At 64.3% G+C, this 15,243-nt stretch overlaps 9 protein-coding genes across 9 annotated transcripts; 3 read left to right on the forward strand and 6 right to left on the reverse strand.

The window, feature by feature from the left end:
- Nucleotides 1-127: 127 nt before the first annotated feature.
- On the reverse strand, nucleotides 128-1,349 carry JCM10292_002376 (OBAP family protein; the record flags this gene model as incomplete). Its single annotated transcript, XM_076647882.1, has 6 exons — nucleotides 128-603; nucleotides 666-711; nucleotides 772-948; nucleotides 1,030-1,057; nucleotides 1,218-1,259; nucleotides 1,345-1,349. 6 exons carry the CDS (start codon nucleotides 1,347-1,349, stop codon nucleotides 128-130), a joined length of 774 nt encoding a protein of 257 aa, XP_076506704.1.
- Nucleotides 1,350-1,802: 453 nt separating this feature from the next.
- On the reverse strand, nucleotides 1,803-3,181 carry JCM10292_002377 (uncharacterized protein; the record flags this gene model as incomplete). Its single annotated transcript, XM_076647883.1, has 9 exons — nucleotides 1,803-1,820; nucleotides 1,887-2,048; nucleotides 2,112-2,126; nucleotides 2,200-2,256; nucleotides 2,317-2,412; nucleotides 2,501-2,645; nucleotides 2,856-2,925; nucleotides 3,003-3,094; nucleotides 3,138-3,181. 9 exons carry the CDS (start codon nucleotides 3,179-3,181, stop codon nucleotides 1,803-1,805), a joined length of 699 nt encoding a protein of 232 aa, XP_076506705.1.
- A 450-nt stretch (nucleotides 3,182-3,631) lies between these two features.
- DID2 (Did2p) lies at nucleotides 3,632-4,620 on the forward strand (the record flags this gene model as incomplete). The annotated part of the gene is made up of 6 exons (XM_076647884.1): nucleotides 3,632-3,650; nucleotides 3,703-3,722; nucleotides 3,788-3,865; nucleotides 3,937-4,083; nucleotides 4,147-4,215; nucleotides 4,330-4,620. The coding sequence occupies 6 exons, from the start codon at nucleotides 3,632-3,634 to the stop codon at nucleotides 4,618-4,620; spliced, it is 624 nt and encodes a 207-aa protein (XP_076506706.1).
- Nucleotides 4,621-6,982: 2,362 nt separating this feature from the next.
- Nucleotides 6,983-7,606, forward strand: JCM10292_002379 (uncharacterized protein; the record flags this gene model as incomplete). Its single annotated transcript, XM_076647885.1, has 1 exon — nucleotides 6,983-7,606. One exon carries the CDS (start codon nucleotides 6,983-6,985, stop codon nucleotides 7,604-7,606), a length of 624 nt encoding a protein of 207 aa, XP_076506707.1.
- A 117-nt stretch (nucleotides 7,607-7,723) lies between these two features.
- Nucleotides 7,724-9,802, reverse strand: JCM10292_002380 (uncharacterized protein; the record flags this gene model as incomplete). Its single annotated transcript, XM_076647886.1, has 6 exons — nucleotides 7,724-7,970; nucleotides 8,034-8,371; nucleotides 8,432-8,548; nucleotides 8,609-9,332; nucleotides 9,401-9,604; nucleotides 9,669-9,802. 6 exons carry the CDS (start codon nucleotides 9,800-9,802, stop codon nucleotides 7,724-7,726), a joined length of 1,764 nt encoding a protein of 587 aa, XP_076506708.1.
- A 273-nt stretch (nucleotides 9,803-10,075) lies between these two features.
- Nucleotides 10,076-11,232, reverse strand: YHC1 (Yhc1p; the record flags this gene model as incomplete). Its single annotated transcript, XM_076647887.1, has 7 exons — nucleotides 10,076-10,275; nucleotides 10,370-10,411; nucleotides 10,494-10,694; nucleotides 10,771-10,932; nucleotides 10,996-11,055; nucleotides 11,116-11,143; nucleotides 11,203-11,232. The coding sequence occupies 7 exons, from the start codon at nucleotides 11,230-11,232 to the stop codon at nucleotides 10,076-10,078; spliced, it is 723 nt and encodes a 240-aa protein (XP_076506709.1).
- A 413-nt stretch (nucleotides 11,233-11,645) lies between these two features.
- JCM10292_002382 (U6 snRNA-associated Sm-like protein LSm3) lies at nucleotides 11,646-12,181 on the forward strand (the record flags this gene model as incomplete). Its single annotated transcript, XM_076647888.1, has 4 exons — nucleotides 11,646-11,753; nucleotides 11,817-11,912; nucleotides 11,979-12,032; nucleotides 12,161-12,181. 4 exons carry the CDS (start codon nucleotides 11,646-11,648, stop codon nucleotides 12,179-12,181), a joined length of 279 nt encoding a protein of 92 aa, XP_076506710.1.
- A 135-nt stretch (nucleotides 12,182-12,316) lies between these two features.
- Nucleotides 12,317-13,504, reverse strand: JCM10292_002383 (uncharacterized protein; the record flags this gene model as incomplete). Its single annotated transcript, XM_076647889.1, has 3 exons — nucleotides 12,317-12,820; nucleotides 12,875-12,937; nucleotides 13,004-13,504. 3 exons carry the CDS (start codon nucleotides 13,502-13,504, stop codon nucleotides 12,317-12,319), a joined length of 1,068 nt encoding a protein of 355 aa, XP_076506711.1.
- Nucleotides 13,505-13,837: 333 nt separating this feature from the next.
- Nucleotides 13,838-14,917, reverse strand: JCM10292_002384 (pirin family protein; the record flags this gene model as incomplete). Its single annotated transcript, XM_076647890.1, has 5 exons — nucleotides 13,838-14,161; nucleotides 14,219-14,445; nucleotides 14,507-14,645; nucleotides 14,702-14,764; nucleotides 14,825-14,917. 5 exons carry the CDS (start codon nucleotides 14,915-14,917, stop codon nucleotides 13,838-13,840), a joined length of 846 nt encoding a protein of 281 aa, XP_076506712.1.
- Between the last annotated feature and the right edge of the window lie 326 nt (nucleotides 14,918-15,243).

Genomic DNA, 15,243 nt, shown 5'->3' on the forward strand with positions numbered 1-15,243 from the left:
CTTGCGCAAAGTCACTGCTGCACATGATGCAAAATGAACCCCGTGCGCCTCAAGAACGTATTCGGAACGTAATGTATCGAGTTGCACATGCGGCCTTCTCGACGTCTTGCTGCGCAACACGCCTGCCTCAGTGTAGCGGCTGCCTGCCCCTCCCTTCAAGTACCTCCTCGAACGACTGCTTCCCCTTCCAGGTCGCGAGAGCCTTCCCACCCTCTTTGGGCTGCGTAATGTCGACCTCCTTGACCTCGAACTCGACGCCCTTCCCGCCGTGCATCCACTGGTCGCACCCCTCGGCCGGCACGTAGCTCGTGTCGAGGTAGCCTGCGCGCAGCTCCTTCTTGCGCTGCGCCGACGTCCCTTCGACCCGGTCGCGCGCCTCGAGGACGGACGGGTCGACCTGGTCGTCGGCCGTGAACGACATCATGAGGCGCGGCGGGCCGAGCGGGACGTTTGGGTTCTCGTCGATTGCCCACGTGTGAATCGTCTTGCCGTACGTCCGCTGCAGCTGCGCCATGGTCGGCTTCTCGGCGAGGTCCTCGGCTGCGAGCGGGACCCAGTTCTTGCTCTTGAGCACAAGCTGGCCCGACTCGACCTCGTACTTGTCTGTGCACACTCCATTGTCAGGCGTGTAGCACAGTGCACCGTCAAGCTGAGGCGCAACGCACGCGAGTGCCAGTACTTCTTTTCCTCTGGCGGAAGAGACTTGAAGAGCTGCACATGCGACCCATGTCAGCGGCTGTACCCCGACCAGACGCCACCCGAACGACGCACGTCCTCGCTCGCGACATACTCGACTCCAATGAGCCGCGCGTCGGGCTTGTCGCTGTCGTAAATGATGCACTGTCGCAGTTTCGGCTCGGTGCCGTCGTGGTCGACGCAGCTGCAGAAGTGGTGCGCGGCCACGACTGACGTGCGGTCGTTGGCGTAGCAATGCAGGCCGGAGAGGTGCTGTGAGCGAGGCAAGGCAAGTCGAGCGGGACATCAGCGAAAGCGGAAGCAGGTGCTCAAAGCCGAAGAACGAGAACAAACCTGGTGGATGGCGTTGATCGGGCCGAAGCTGGCGTGTTCCCAAGGGAAAGAAAAAGACGAGGGCGAAAGAGGAAGTTACGGCAACAGGGAGGAGTCGGAAAGTCGATCGCAACGAGACGAGGAGAAGCACCAGGTCAGCTTGCGATCCTGCAGACCTGCGAGCGCCCAGACAGCGTTCTCCAATGTACCTGAGCATGGCCGACTGGCTCAGGTACTCGTCGGTGGTTCCGCTGCCCGTCGCAAAAGGTCAGCACCGCCTCCATCGTCAGGACCAGCAAAAGAGGCGACGAGCGTCATCCTTCGGGCGCTACGCACCTCATGTCGGCCTGTACAATGTATCGCACGACACACACGAGTGTACAGGGCGAAGAAAGCTGTGTCTGCGGAGAGAGACGTGTGGCCTGGCTGACGCCCCACCTCGCCCACCGAGCCGACCTCGCGCTCGCCTCGTCCGAGTCTCATGCCGCTTCTGACAGTGCTTCGAGCGACGACAGCCTCTCTCGCAAGCGGACCCAAGACGCAACGGACAGGAAGGAGAGGAAGGAGAAACCACCGTGGGCAATTTCACTCCTCGTTCGGATCAGCTCCCAAGTCAACTAGCCAAACAAAAGTGCTAGTCGTTGGTGACGGCAGCGTGCGCGTTGTGGTACATGATCGTCGGCGAGAACTTGAAACTTGTCGGACCGCGGGGGGACCTCTCCATCTTGACAACCGTCGCTCCGCACGAATCGACCTAGACCGGCTCCGAAGAGCCAGCACAAGGCGATGCGCGCTTAGAAGAGGCGCTGGGGCTGTCGAGGCACGAGGCACAGTCAGCAATGCTCATCACGAGCCTGGAGGGACACGCGAGAACGCACCTTGCCCATCGAGCTCTTGAGGTTGAGCGACTTGATGTTCTGCCAGTGCTTCTTGAGGAGCGAGATGAGGAAGTTGATCGAAAGCATGGTGTTGGCGAGGATCTCCTCCTGGTCCATCTCGACGTGGCCGACGGCGACACCGAGGCAGAGAACCTTCTTGAGCTGTGGCGGGGCAGGCAGCAGTCAGCGCACTGGGCCATCACAAGGTAGACACGGCAAGCGTACCTGGAACTTGATCGTCTGTTGAGGGAGAAGGAAGGAAGGAGTGCATTAGCGGAGGACCGCAAGATCGAAAGTGCGGAATGCGACGTACCGAGCGAACCTCGGCGACCTTGTTGCCAAGGTCCTCGTTGTGCGAGATGGGGGTGGGCTTTAGAGCAGCGTGTCAGTCGCTGTCTCGGCTGACGCTTCGGAGAGGGATGCAACGCACGAACTTGCCGGCCTTCGAGAGACCCGGACCGAGGAGACGGGGGATCTGCTTGATGAGGGCCTCCGACGCGAGGAAGGCGTCGTACTTCTTGGCGAGCTGTGTGTGCGCGCAGAGATGCGGTGAGCGACTGGGTACGAATGCGGCAGCCTGACGGCTGCCTGCAAGTAACTTTCGCGCGACGCACCTTCTTGACGAGCTTCTTGTTCTTGTTGAGCTTCTTGAGGTCGTCAACCGACATGTACTCGAGCTCGATGAGCTTGGCACGGTCAATGTCGGCGGCATCGGCGAGAATGCAGATCGACATGCGCGGGCGGGGGATGTGAGGGAGCCTGCGCGGGAACGAAGCCGGGTCAGTACGCGTCTCTTGCCGCCACCTGAGGTGCTCCGTCTTCCGCCTCCTCATCTCCTGCGCCGTCTGAGCCTGCCGAAGCATCTCCCGCGCCGTCTCGGCCTGCCGAAGCGACTCGCAAAAGCGCCGGACGCAGCCTTCCCTCCCATCCACTCGTGCATGTTCCACAGCTCGGACAACGCTGCCTCACTTGATCGTGCCCGAGAAACGCTTGTCGCGCTGCGGGTCGTAGTTCTTGAGGCCGATCTGGAGCTCGATGGCTGTAGGCGCGACGCTGGTCAGCCTCGGGGACGCAGGGATACCTTCAAAAGGCGATTCTGAAGGGAATAAGCCGAACTCTCAACAAAGTTGCGCTTGTTCTCGCCGCTCGACTGCTCAAGGATCTGAGCAATCGAGTTGCGCACGCTGCTGACGCTGAGCTTCGACGCCCTGTACGAGGAGGAGGCGGACGAGGAGGTGAGCGGGAGCGCACAAGACGCGGGACACGGTGGATGCGGCGCCGATGAGTCGCAACATGTGCACTGGTAGTGCGCAGACACGACACGACACGCACATTGTGAAACGGGGGGGGGTCTGGGGAAAAGAGAGGAGCGCGAGGGTCAGCCTTTGTGTAACGCGGCGATGGGGGCGGGTGGCGCTGCTCGGAAGAGGCAGTGTGGCCGGTGTGGTGAGCTCTGCGGGGCTGTACGCACCGAACGGGGTGAGGGTGGTCCTGGAGAAGAACCAAGTCCGAGTTTGCGAGACGCTCGTCCTCACTCGGCCCCCGCGCCTCTCCTGAACCGTTTGCATCGCCTCGCCTCGCCTCGCCTCGTCCCCGCTGCACTCGCCCCGAGCAAGCCAGAACAGTCCGCACGAACACAGCCAACACGCAGTCGTCCTCTCGAACCCTCGATTCCCGCTCACCGATACCGACCACCTCGAACTCCTCCTCGTCTCGGCTCTCGCTCGTCCTACCACGCAGCTGCAATGTCGAGCGGTCTGCAGAGTGCGTGCATCATCTTGTGAGACCATGGACTCGGCTGACTCGCTCTTTGCAGACTCGCTCTTCCAGCTCAAGGTGACTTCGCTCCCTCGTCACCTCCTCCCCACTCGGCTCGCTCACCCCGCCCTTCCCGCGCGCAGTTCACCGCCAAGCAGCTCCAGAAGCAGTCCAAGAAGGCAACAAAGGACGAGGGGACAGAGAAGGCAAAGCTCAAGAAGGTACGTGTCCCTCTCGCCTCCCCCTCCACCGAGTCTTGTCCTCGATTGATAACCTCGGCCAAGCGACACAGGCGCTCCAGCAGGGCAACACCGAGGGCGCGCGGATATACGCCTCGAACGCGATTCGCAAGAAGAACGAGAGCCTCAACCTCCTCCGCCTCTCGTCCCGCATCGATGCCGTCGCCAGCCGCGTGGAGACGGCCGTCACCATGCGACAGGTGGGGCTTTCTTCGTCCTGTCTGGACAAGGAGCTACAAGGGCTGATTCGGGCACGCTTGCAGCTCACGGGGAGCATGACGGCTGTTGTCAAGAACATGGACCGCGCGATGCAGGACATGAATCTCGAGCGGGTACGTCGCTGCCAGCTCGCTCCGCACTGTTCCCTCTCCCTCGGCTTCCCGGGTCGAGCGCAGTGCTACGGCTCAAGCCTCCGAGTCTCACACGAGTGTCCGCTCCTCCCACAGATCTCGGCCGTCATGGACAAGTTCGAGTCGCAGTTCGAAGACATGGACGTCCAGACGGGCTATCTCGAAGGGACGCTGGCGTCCGACTCTGCCGTCGCGGCGCCGTCGGACCAGATCGACCTCCTCATGTCGCAGGTCGCCGACGAGGCCGGCCTCGAGGTGCAGCACGAGCTGCAGGGCCGCACGACCGAACAGGTCCCGCAGCTCGAGACGCCCAAACAGGCCGTGTCCGAGGAGGCCGAGGAGGCACTCGCGCAGCGGTTGCGCGCCCTGCGACCAGCCACTTCGTGAAGGGGAGGGTGTGTGGATTCAGGTGGCTCTGTACATGCTCTCTTCTCTCGATGTCATTCTCACATCTGTACTGCGACTTACGTTGAGCGTGTCTCAGAGAGCGGTACAGTGCAGGACGAGTCCAGGAGGCAGAGCGCACACTGACGGAGCACTTCGGATCAGGACAAGATCAGATCTGAGCGCGACGAAGAGCGCAAGACCACTACTGTTGAAGGACTGCGACAGATTAAAGCCCTCTAGTCTACACAAGACTGCACCATGCCGCAAGTCCGCTGACCGCAGGGAAAGTCTCGGCAAAGCGTGCGGTCGCCTGGAAGGCGTGCGCCGAGACGAAGGCAACGCCCGTGCCGTCCGAGAGAGGTGGAGGCCGCTCGTCTCGGACGGCGAGCCCATATCCGTCCGAGCGCCATCCTGCTGGCTCGACGAGACTGCCAGAGAGCGGAGCAGTTGGAGATGGTGAACCGGAGCGGACGCCCACGATGGAGGCGTCGAGGAGGAAATGCGGCTTGCACGACGTTGATATTTTTTCTGGATCGTGAGCTCTCGACGGGTCGATGACGGATTGAATGACGGCACAGTCGGCCAAGACGTCGAGTGCGGAGGTGAGCATAGACGTTCGACGCGTCGGTGCAGCCGCCGTCGCGAGTTGGTTCTGGCAGATCTCGGCCAGAAGGTTTAGAGACGAACACTCTGCGGCCTGGTGCCGCCGCTTGGCGCTGAACACTTCACCTTCGACCGTCGAAGAGGCGGAGAAGCCGGTGAACTTGGCGACGGCGGCCTTAGCGACGATAATCAATCCGCTTGGAGACCTCGAAGGGCTTGATGGCGAGTGCCAGCCAGTTTCGCAGCCGACGCCGCAAACGCGGCTGCACAAATTCAGCAAAGCAGTTCCAAGAGGCAGAGGAAGACGTCTGAGACGGACCCGCCCGTCTCGCGACTCGTCGCAGGCGAACTGGCCTTCCTCGTGATTCCGGTCGCACTGGTAGCCTCAGTGGTACTGCAAGCGGTCCGTCAGGTGAGCTCTGGCCGTGAGATGCTCCGGAGTAGTCACGCACGCTCGGATGTCGCGCCGGACTCGCTTGCTTGGATGAGGGGTCGATTGAGCGGACGAGCCGCTGCGGCAAGTGGACCTGAGCGAGAGCGCCATCTGACTGGGACTGGACTGTACACAAGCGTACTTCGGCTGGGCGCAGGCACTCCTAGCTCGCGAATCGGCGTGGACAGGCGCCGCCGAACCATCCTCAGACTCGCTCTTCGTCTCGCGCGCCCGCTTGCGGAAAGGCGTAGGAGGAGGCGTGAACGGGACATCTGGATGCTCCAGAAGCTTCGGCGAAAGCTTGCGCTCGCGCCGGCTGCGACGGAGAGGCGATGTAGGAGACGAGGCCGAAGTCGAGGTGAAGAAATGGGTGAACGAGAACGAGGAGGAAGATTGGGAAGTCATGCTGGGCAGCGTCGTTGACTGGGACGGCGTGCAGAGTCTGACCCTGGACGGCTGTCGTAGCAATAGTGCCTCGTCGGCCAGAGAGAAAGAAAAGGATGGCGACCCGAGCAAAGCAGACGCTTTCGCGGAAGTCAGTCTCATACGAAAGGCCTCATCGCCCAATGACGAACGCAGCATCGGCAGGCCGGATGGCTCCAGCATGCACCCTTGGCGGGTGTGCGAGCTCAGCTGAAGACGGATACAGAGGCAACGAGAAGCAACACGGAAGGAACTGCCAGCGAATGGCCGTGCGGAAGTCCCTACAGCGATTGCAGACGGTGCCATGGGCATACTGCGAGCAAGCGACAAGCACAGAGGGTCTCTCACAAAGAGAATCAAGTGGAGAACCTGTCTTGCAGCCGCGAAAGGTGGACCTTGAGAAGGTCGACGGAAGCTTGCACCTACTGTCCTCCTCGTCGCCGGCAGCAGCAGCAGTCGTGTGTAAAGGAAAAGAGCATGGCGCGAGCGAGCCCCTGCATCCGTCGGAAAGCGCGACCCGCGGTGCAGCGAGATGAGCGTGTCTTGCAGTTCCACCCAGGACTCGCAAGACTCCCCGAGCCTCTGCCCTCCCTTCCGGGCCCTCTTGCACTCTGGAAAGCTTTTCTTCGCTACATCAGCAGCTCCAAGTGAGCTGCGCACCGGACCGGCAAGCCGTCGCCTGACCCGTTTTCCGCGAGTACAGACTCCAGGTCCCTCTCTTCCTTCTACACCTCCCTACTCCCCGTTCAGCAGCACCACCGGGCGCGTCGTTCAGCCCTAGCGCACTACTCAAGTCCTTACAGACCCTCCCCCAGGTAGGCGCACCTCGACCTCCGTCGTTTCGTCGCACAGACCTTGACCTGGCCCGGTCCGAACGCAGACTTCGCCCGACCCGTCTTCACCATGCACGCCCAGGCTGGTCCCTCCGGCGAAGCGCCTCGCGCACAGCAAGCTGGACCTCGTGGCAACCCTCCCGAAGCCGACAGCACCCTGCGCATGGCCCTGCTGCGCGAGCACTATCACTCGATGACACTCGGACGAGCCAGCCGACGCCGCCAGGCGCAGCAGAGCCAGTACACCCGACTCGAGAGCAGCTACACGGTCAACTACTCTGGCGGGAGGGCGGCGCGGCACGAGTTATGGACGAACGCGGACGAGACGAAGGGCAAGATGGTGTCGATCATAAGCAGGCGCGGCGAGAGCATGCTCAATCAGATGATGGAGGCGGAGCGCGAGCATATGGAGGCGGAGGAGGAGCCGGAGGTACAAGCTGCAGAGCGCGAGGAGCCGGGCGACAGGCGCCGCCAGAACGACGAGCCGCCGCAGCGCGCGGCCACCCCTCCTCCGGCGTACAGGCCTGCGCCGGCGGAATCACTGCTTGGAGTGTTCAGCGCTATGCGCGAAGAAATGTTGAGGCGCCCCCACCGCACGCAGAACCAGCCGGTCGCGGAGGGTTCGCGGCCCAAGAGGACGCGCGAGGACGAGGAGGAGCCTGAGCGCGAGGCAAACAGACCGCGTGCGGAATAGCGCGAGACGAAGCATCTGTGCAGTCTTGTGTACCGTTGAACGTGTCGTGCAATGACTGCGATCAATCCCTCTCGCAGCTGAACGACCGGGGTAGCGAAGAGACCGCTCGTTTCGCCGCTACTGCTCACGCTCGTCCTCGTGCCCGCCGTTGACCCCATTCTCCCGCTGCGCGCGCTCAGCCCGACACGCAACCATGACCTGCTCGCTCAAGAACGTCTCGAGCTGAACGAGCGAGGGGACCGCGACGGGCGCCTTGCCGGGCATCCGGAGCGTGAGGGTCGGTTGCGGCGCGCCGAAGATGGCGGCGGCGGGCGAGGGCGAGGACGACGGGAGAGGGTAGGTGTGGAGGATGTTGTAAACGCGGCTGCAATCGCGGCAATGTAAGGGTCACCCGCGTCTGGCTGGGCAAAGAAGCGAGGTCACCCACCTTTTGCCCACCCTAAGTGTTGCCCGTCCGCCGAGCACACTACCGCCTTCCAACACTTTCAGCAGCTCGTCTGCCTCTTCACGCTCTTCACGACCGTGTTCGACCGTCGCCGCTACGCCCTGCTCCTCGACGTGAGCTCGCAGACGGTCGAGCAGGGCACTAAGCGACGAGAGTCGACGCGAGTAGCTCAAGTAGGCGGACACGGTCGCCAAGATGGACTTGTCCGACTTGGCTGAGCTGCGTCTTATGGCGTACTCCTGGACAAAGAGTAGGCGCAGGATAGCGGCGACGGGTCCGGCGGTGCGGGCGGTTGCAGAGACCGCGGGTGATGCAGTAGTCTGCCGGGACCAACAAGGTCAAGAGCACTGATTGAAGAAGGCAAGGCTGCAGTGACGCACCATGGTCAGGCGCAAAGTCCATCCTCGCCCCGTCATGTGGATTGTATCGCCTTCTGTCCGACTGCCCAGCTGCAGTTCCGCTTGCAGCGATCCATCGGCACGCGCCTCGCGCGTGAGCTACGGGAGAAAGGAATGTAAGCTGGGACGCCAGGACGAGGTGGAAGGACGTGCACGCACCTGAGCAAACAGCTCTTCCGCAAAGGCCGACTTGGCCCGCGCCTGCAGCACCGCCTCGACCTTCTCCTCTTCTCCCGCTCCGTCCCTGACCGCCTCCGGTCCCCACACGACGCTCTCCCTCGTCTCTCCCGCCTCGAATTGCACCACGAGCTTGCGCCCCATCCGCCTCTCGACGCCCTCGCCAAGCAGCTCCCCGACCCTCGCGACCGCCGCGCGGCGAAACTCGGGCCGGGCCTCGTGCGCGCCGAAGAAGACGCCGACCTCGCGCGCGAGGCGCGCCTCGCCCTTGCCGCTCAGCGACGCGCCCTTGCCCGCGCCGAGCGGGACGAGCGTGCGCGCCGACGAGGCGTGCAGCCGCAGAATCGTCGGCCACGGGTCGGGCGCGCGCGTGCGCGGACGGGGCTTCGAGGGTGAGGAGGTCGGGTTGGACTGAGCGGCCGCGGCGGCGGCAAGTTCGGCTTCGTCGAGCGGGATAAGCTCTTCGGACGCGCGGAAGAAGGCGTTTGCAGAGGACTTAAGCGCCGAGAGAGTGGACGCGAGCGGGAGCGCTGCGAGTGGGTTGGCGGATGGGTCGGACGAAGCATTGGGAGGAGGTGCGGTGGGGACAAAGGTAAGGGTCTGCTGAGGGAGAGGGATGGCGTTGACGTCGACGTCGGGCGGGTCGCGCGGCGGGGACAGGACCGAGAGCAAGTCGAGTGCCGTCGTGAGCTCTCCACGAGCAAGCCTGTGCGGTCGCGATGAAGAGTGAGCCTCGCAAGTTGGGTCACGGCGAGAAGAGCGGTGAAAGCGCACGCGAGGCTGTGGATCATGGTCTCCTGCAGCGCGCGCATGTCGTCGACCGAAGGCCTCGCATCCTCGTCCGCATCCTCGCCGTCCTGCTTGGTTGTGTCATCGCTGTCGGGATTGCGGATGCTGTCGGCGGTGAGGAGCGAGAAGTCGCCCCGCTCGGCCCACACGCGCTGCAGCCGCTCCGCGAGGCTCTTCTTCGGGTCCTCGCTGCTCAAGCGAGCCCTGTCAGCTTGCCCCTGGTGCGAGGAGAGCGCGAGGAGCGAGTCCGCACCGCGTGAACACCTCGCGCCCGTCCTCGAGGACGACGTCGTGCAGCCGTGCAGGGCGCGCAAACAGGTCAGAGTCGAGCCCGTCACCCGCAACGGGCCGCACCGGCTCGAGCGAGAGCTGCGTCGTCGTCGTCATGACGCTGGAAGGAGCGAGACCTGCATGCGAGTCGGGTCGACTCGGGTCACTCTTCGCTGTGTAGCTTTCCAGCCACGCTGAAGCACCGGGAGAGTGCAGACAGTTGAGGGAAAGATTACAAGGCCGCGCACAACAGGGCGCAGCCACAGAGACACCGGGACAATACGCTCCTCGCTCCCCCTCACCCGCACGCAGCATCGTACAAAGCCCCTTTTGCGCCTCCTGCCCCTCCCAAACCCCACAGACTCACGATCCACACTCCTTGTCGTCCGCTCAGATCATGCCGAGCATCCTCGCCCGTTCGGGGTTCAACCCGTTGATCAGCTTCCCGCCGCCGCCGCCGCCGCCGCCGCCTGCTGCAGGCGGTGCGTCCGGGCCGGGTGCGGGCGCTGGCGGCGCAGACGCCGTCGCGCCAGGGGCGCCGGGAGGGAAAAACCCGGGCGGGGGCATGCCGCCGGGAGGCGGGCGGAAGCCTGTGCGAGCAAAGAGTGTGAGATCACCTGCCCAGAGCAATCGAGCAGGAGCTGGGAGGCTTCCGCTCGGTGTGGAGCATTTGTGAGGACTCACCGGGAGGAGGGGCACCGCCGAAGCCTGGCGGAGGGGGCATGCCTACGTTGCGCAACCGGGCATCAGAGTCAGCGAATGCGGGACAGGTCCGACGACCGGAAACAGCGCGGGAACAGGGACGCACCGGCACCTCCAGGCGGGCCACCAAAGTTGGGCTGGGGAGGCGGCGGACCGCCCGCTCCGAAGCGAATCGGCGGCGGTCCTCCTCCGGGCGTGCCGCCACCAGGACCGGGCGGGAAGCCCATCGGGGGAGGGGGGCCGCCCATGCCCATTCCGGGCGCGGGAGAGCCGGGGAGGCCGCCCATCGGCGGGCCGGCGAAGCGCACTGTGCGCGTGAGAGAGTCGCGTGAGTGGCCAGCGAGACGGGGTGGGGGCAGAGAGAGAGGGAGGGAGGAACGCACTGGGAGGGGCGCCACCGCCCGGAGCGACGAACGCGAGGTTGCCCATGGACGAGGGGAGACCACCCGGGCCCATCTGGAGGATACGCGCCTGGCCTCCGCCGCCGTGCTCGTACTTCCGGCAGATCTCGTCGATCAACGCTTGTGCACGGTCACTGCCGAGGTCTGCGGCAAGAAAGGGCAGGTGAGCCTGAGCCATGGTGCAAAGTGCCGGCAAACGACGCGTACTGGCATAGTAGTCGCGGACATTGGACAGGTGATTCCGGCCCGAATTGTGCGCTCGTCGCACTGCGTACGGAAATGACTCTCGTCAACAATGTCCATGACAGAGGAGAGCGCCGAACCCACCGGAAGCACTGTCGTGCGTGAGGAAGACCTGCGGACGAGCAAGGTGAGCGGAGTGACCGGCAGCAGATGAGAGATGAAGTGGCGCACGTCGCAGTAGTCGCAGTAGTACTTGCCCATCGTGCTGTACTGCAGCACCGGTCGAGCGGCGGAGAGGGAAGGGGAGAGGGGACGGTCGAGATGAGGGGAGCTGCAGCATCGCGACGTCAGCTGATGGCGGGCGGGCGCTTTCTGGAAGGGGTCGCAGCGCACCTAGTTCGGCCCTGGAGCTGCTTCTACCGCACTACGGTGTGAATAGGCGGCAAGAGATGGCTCGGCCGGTGATACACGACGGAGAGCACGAGAGCACGCGGGAGCAAGGCGAGGGTGGGTGCGCTGGGTGTGCGCTGCTGTTCACACGCTCTCGCACGCGCTCTGGCCCTGCACAGACGGCGCGCGGGTGCGGGGGTTGCAGCGAGCCCTCGTCCTCCTCGCCGCTCTCGCTTGCCTCGACCGTCTCCGCTCTCGTCGCCCAACCCCGAGCCGCGCAGAGGATGGCCGCGAACCAGATCGCCGAGCCTTTCGACCTCATCCGCGTCTCTCTCTCGGAGCGCGTCTTTGTCAAGCTGCGCGGAGACCGCGAGCTGAGGGGCGTCCTCCATGTCCGTACTCTCCCTGCCCCCGTTTCGCAGGGCGGGCGCTGACGAGAGCACCGACTCGTGCAGGCGTACGACGGCCACATGAACATGGTCCTCAGCGAGGTCGAGGAGACCATCTACGTCGTCGACGCCGACGAGGCAACCGGACAGCAGGTCGTCCGTGTGAGTGCCAGCGCCCTTGCTGCTGTGCCGCAGACCTTGTGCTGACCCCGAGACTCACACGCGCAGACGGTCAAGCGCAACTCGGACATGCTCTTCGTGCGCGGCGACGGTGTCGTCCTCGTGAGTCCCTCTCCCTCGCGCACACAAAGACGAGCAGAACGACTGTGATGCAGTGTGTGGGGAATAGGAACGATGCGAGGGATAGAATAAGAAGGGAGACTGACGAAACACAAATGCTCGGGGTACAGGTTGCTCCTCCAGCACGGTAACCGCCTCTGTGTGCACTAGATACCCGCTCCCCCTCCCGCTGTATACCCTCTCTCACCTCACCAGCATCTGTACACCTCCACCTCGACGCAATGACAAAACTCGAGCCGCCGTGTAACCCCTCTCCCCCCCCGCGCTCAGATGACATCGCTCCCGCTCGCAATCTCCTTCTCGGTCCGCCACCGGCTCCCGCGCAGCACGTCGAGCTTGAGTTTCCCGCTCTCGGAAGAGACGGGGCCCATGCCCTCGAGCGTCGCGTTCGCCTGCAGCGGGTGCACCCCGGGCTTGGACGGCGACGGCGCCGTCACCGTCGTCGGCGGCACGGCGCCCTCGCCCTCGCCCGCGGCGGCGGCGGCTGGAGGCGCAGGCGGCGTCGCGGGAAGCCCGCTCGGGTCTGACGAAGAGGACGAAGTCGGCAGGGGCGTGACGGCGTTCGAGCTGTGCTCCGACAGCGCCGCGAGAATGGAAGGCGTGCGCTGCGGGCCTGGCGGGGGCAGCAGCGGCGAAGCGGCTGCCGACGACGTCGCTGACGAGGTCTCGGGCATGAGATGTCGCGGCAAAGCTCGAGGAGGTTCGGGTTCGGGAACGTAATTGGGAGGAATCGTGCCGTCGAGGAACCAGCTTCGGAAGAGGAGCGACGTCTGCAGAGCGGACTGTCAGCACGCCGTCTCGTCCCCGCGCGAGACGGCACGCACGACGAGGGACAACGGTAGCGGCTCTTTGAGCACGCGGCCCTGCTTGAAGGCGAGAAAGATGCCCTGCACGCCGCGTTGAAGCGTGAGCCACAGCCGCAGCCTGCGAGACTAGTGAGCGAAAGCACGCACCTCGGACACCTTCTTGAGCTCGTGCGCCGGGCTGTCGTGCCCCGCAGCGCCCGCGTCGCGGATGGCCATCCCTCCGTCGGGCACGTCGTCGTCGTCGCCGTCGGGGAGCGGCGACGGAGCCCTCCCCTTGCCCTTGCTCCCGCTGCTGCCCGCGCCCGACCCGCCCTCGTCCCCCGCGACGCCCAGATGCGCCTGTACGGGGATCGAGAGCACGCTCGCCACGCCCGCAGGCAGCGGCGGGTGGCTCCCTGCGCGCGGACGGCCCGTCGCAGCGGACGAAGGCCCCGCCGTCGCCGCCTCGTTGGCCTCGCGGAGCATCTGCCCGAGCGTCGCGATCCGCTGCTGGAACACTGGGTCCCGCGCGCGCTTGCTCAGAGGCGGGGCGGCGTCGTCCGAGGCGCTGGCTGGGTCAGGCGGGGGCGGTGCGAGCCAACGCTGGCGGATCTGCTCCCACCGCTGGCCCGGGTCTTCTGGCGGAGTGGTGCTCGCTGGATCTGCCATGGAGCTGTTCGTTTCTGTGCGCGAGGTGGGTGCGAGGATGGGGAAGAGGCGGACGCTCGCATGCGCAAGTCTCGCCCATCGGGACGATATTTGTCTCAGCCTTGCCCTCATTCTCGGGCGACGATGGCTACTGCACAGTCGAGGTGCATGGTAGAAGGCGAGATGGTGGTCCCCGCACTGCTCGACTGGTAAAGTCGATGCTTTCGTCTTTCTGCTGCTCTTCGGAAGGCGAGTTCAAACAGACTTGCAGGGTGGGCAAGCGAGGAGTACAGCTAGTATGAGCAACAAAGCGAGAAGGGCAAATAAAGGAAAGGCTGGAAAGTTGCAGCGTCCTCAGTCGCTCATCTCGAAGAGCAAGAACTCGGCGTCGCGCTCGCCGACGTTCTTGATCTCGATCTCCCGCGCGCCATCCGCCTGCGCAGCCGACGCATCGACGCTGATAAAGGCGCCGTCGCCCTCCTCAAAGATGAGCCCGTTGTTGAGCTGGACCAGCGCGCCGCCGTCTTCGAACTTGTCGCTCGCCGTCGCATTCGGGCCGCGGTACCCAGACCGCATGATGTTGTGCAGATAGGCCTTCGTTGTCGTCGACGACAGCGTGTGCTTGACCGACGACTTTGGCGAAAGAATCGAGGCGTACATGCTGAGCGCGGCGTGGACCTGGGGGCGGAGGAGGGTGAGCCGTCCGTAGTGAACACGCGAAGAGGCCTGACTTACCGGTGCAGGGCCGTCTGCGTTGCGCTCGTCGCTGACTCCCTCTGACTCGGCGGGCGCGACGACCTTGACGAGGCGGTCCCGCTTCTCGTCGTCGGAGAAGTGGCGGTTGTAGTACTTGGGCGACAGGCCGCGCTTGTTCGGCAGACCCCAGATCTGGAGGAAGTAGGCCTGCTTCTCCGCATTGCGGTTGTACTCGCTGTGCGCGATGCCCGTGCCGGCGGAGGTCACTGTGCGGGACAAAGTGTCAGCGAGGAGAGACAGCTGGGCGGAGAGAGGGAAGAGGCGCACTCTGAATGTCGCCGCGCTTCATGATCTCGAGGTTGCCCATCGAGTCCTTGTGCTCGAGCTCGCCGTCGACGACGTACGACCAGATCTCGAACTCGCGGTGCTGGTGCGTGCCAAACCCAGTGCCGGCTTCGACGCGGTCCTGGAGGGGCGGTCAAGGTTAGCTTCGTGGGTTCATGCACTTGAAGGCAGGCGCACCTCGTTGATGACACGAAGAGGGCCCCACTTGTCAAAGTTCGGGTCAAAGTACGAAGCAAAGGACTGCAGGTCGAGAGCAGGTCAGCCATGAGCAGGTCAAAGTCGAAGGCACTGGCCGCTCACAAAGGTGTGGAAGGTCTTGAGCCAGCCGTGGTTGGCGTGGCCACGAGTGGCGTGCTTGCGCGGGATCACCTTGAGCGCAGTCTTGGACGACATGATCGAGGCCGGAGCGGGAGACTGAGGCGACGGGACGAGCAGTGCAAGCAAGACGGCGGCGAGGGCGGTCAGCGAGAGCCCGAGCCAGGCCAGCGTGAGCAGTGCAGTGAGGAACGAGAGCAAGAGCAGCGCAGCGCGAGCAAGGCGAGGTCGACAAGGACCTGACGAAGCACAAGTGCCAAAGCGAGCCGAGCTGGGAAATCGCCGCTCGCTAGCGCTGACCAGCGTGTGCGCGCACCTGCGAGAAGATGCTAGAGGGTCTGTCAGCGCTGTAGAGTCCTCATGGGCAGGCGAAGCATTTGTGAGGCGGGTCCGGCAGCAGATCA

Source organism: Rhodotorula paludigena (assembly GCF_050403205.1).
Source record: "Rhodotorula paludigena JCM10292 DNA, Rt_paludigena_JCM10292v1_ctg11, whole genome shotgun sequence".
Lineage (NCBI taxonomy): Eukaryota > Fungi > Basidiomycota > Microbotryomycetes > Sporidiobolales > Sporidiobolaceae > Rhodotorula > Rhodotorula paludigena.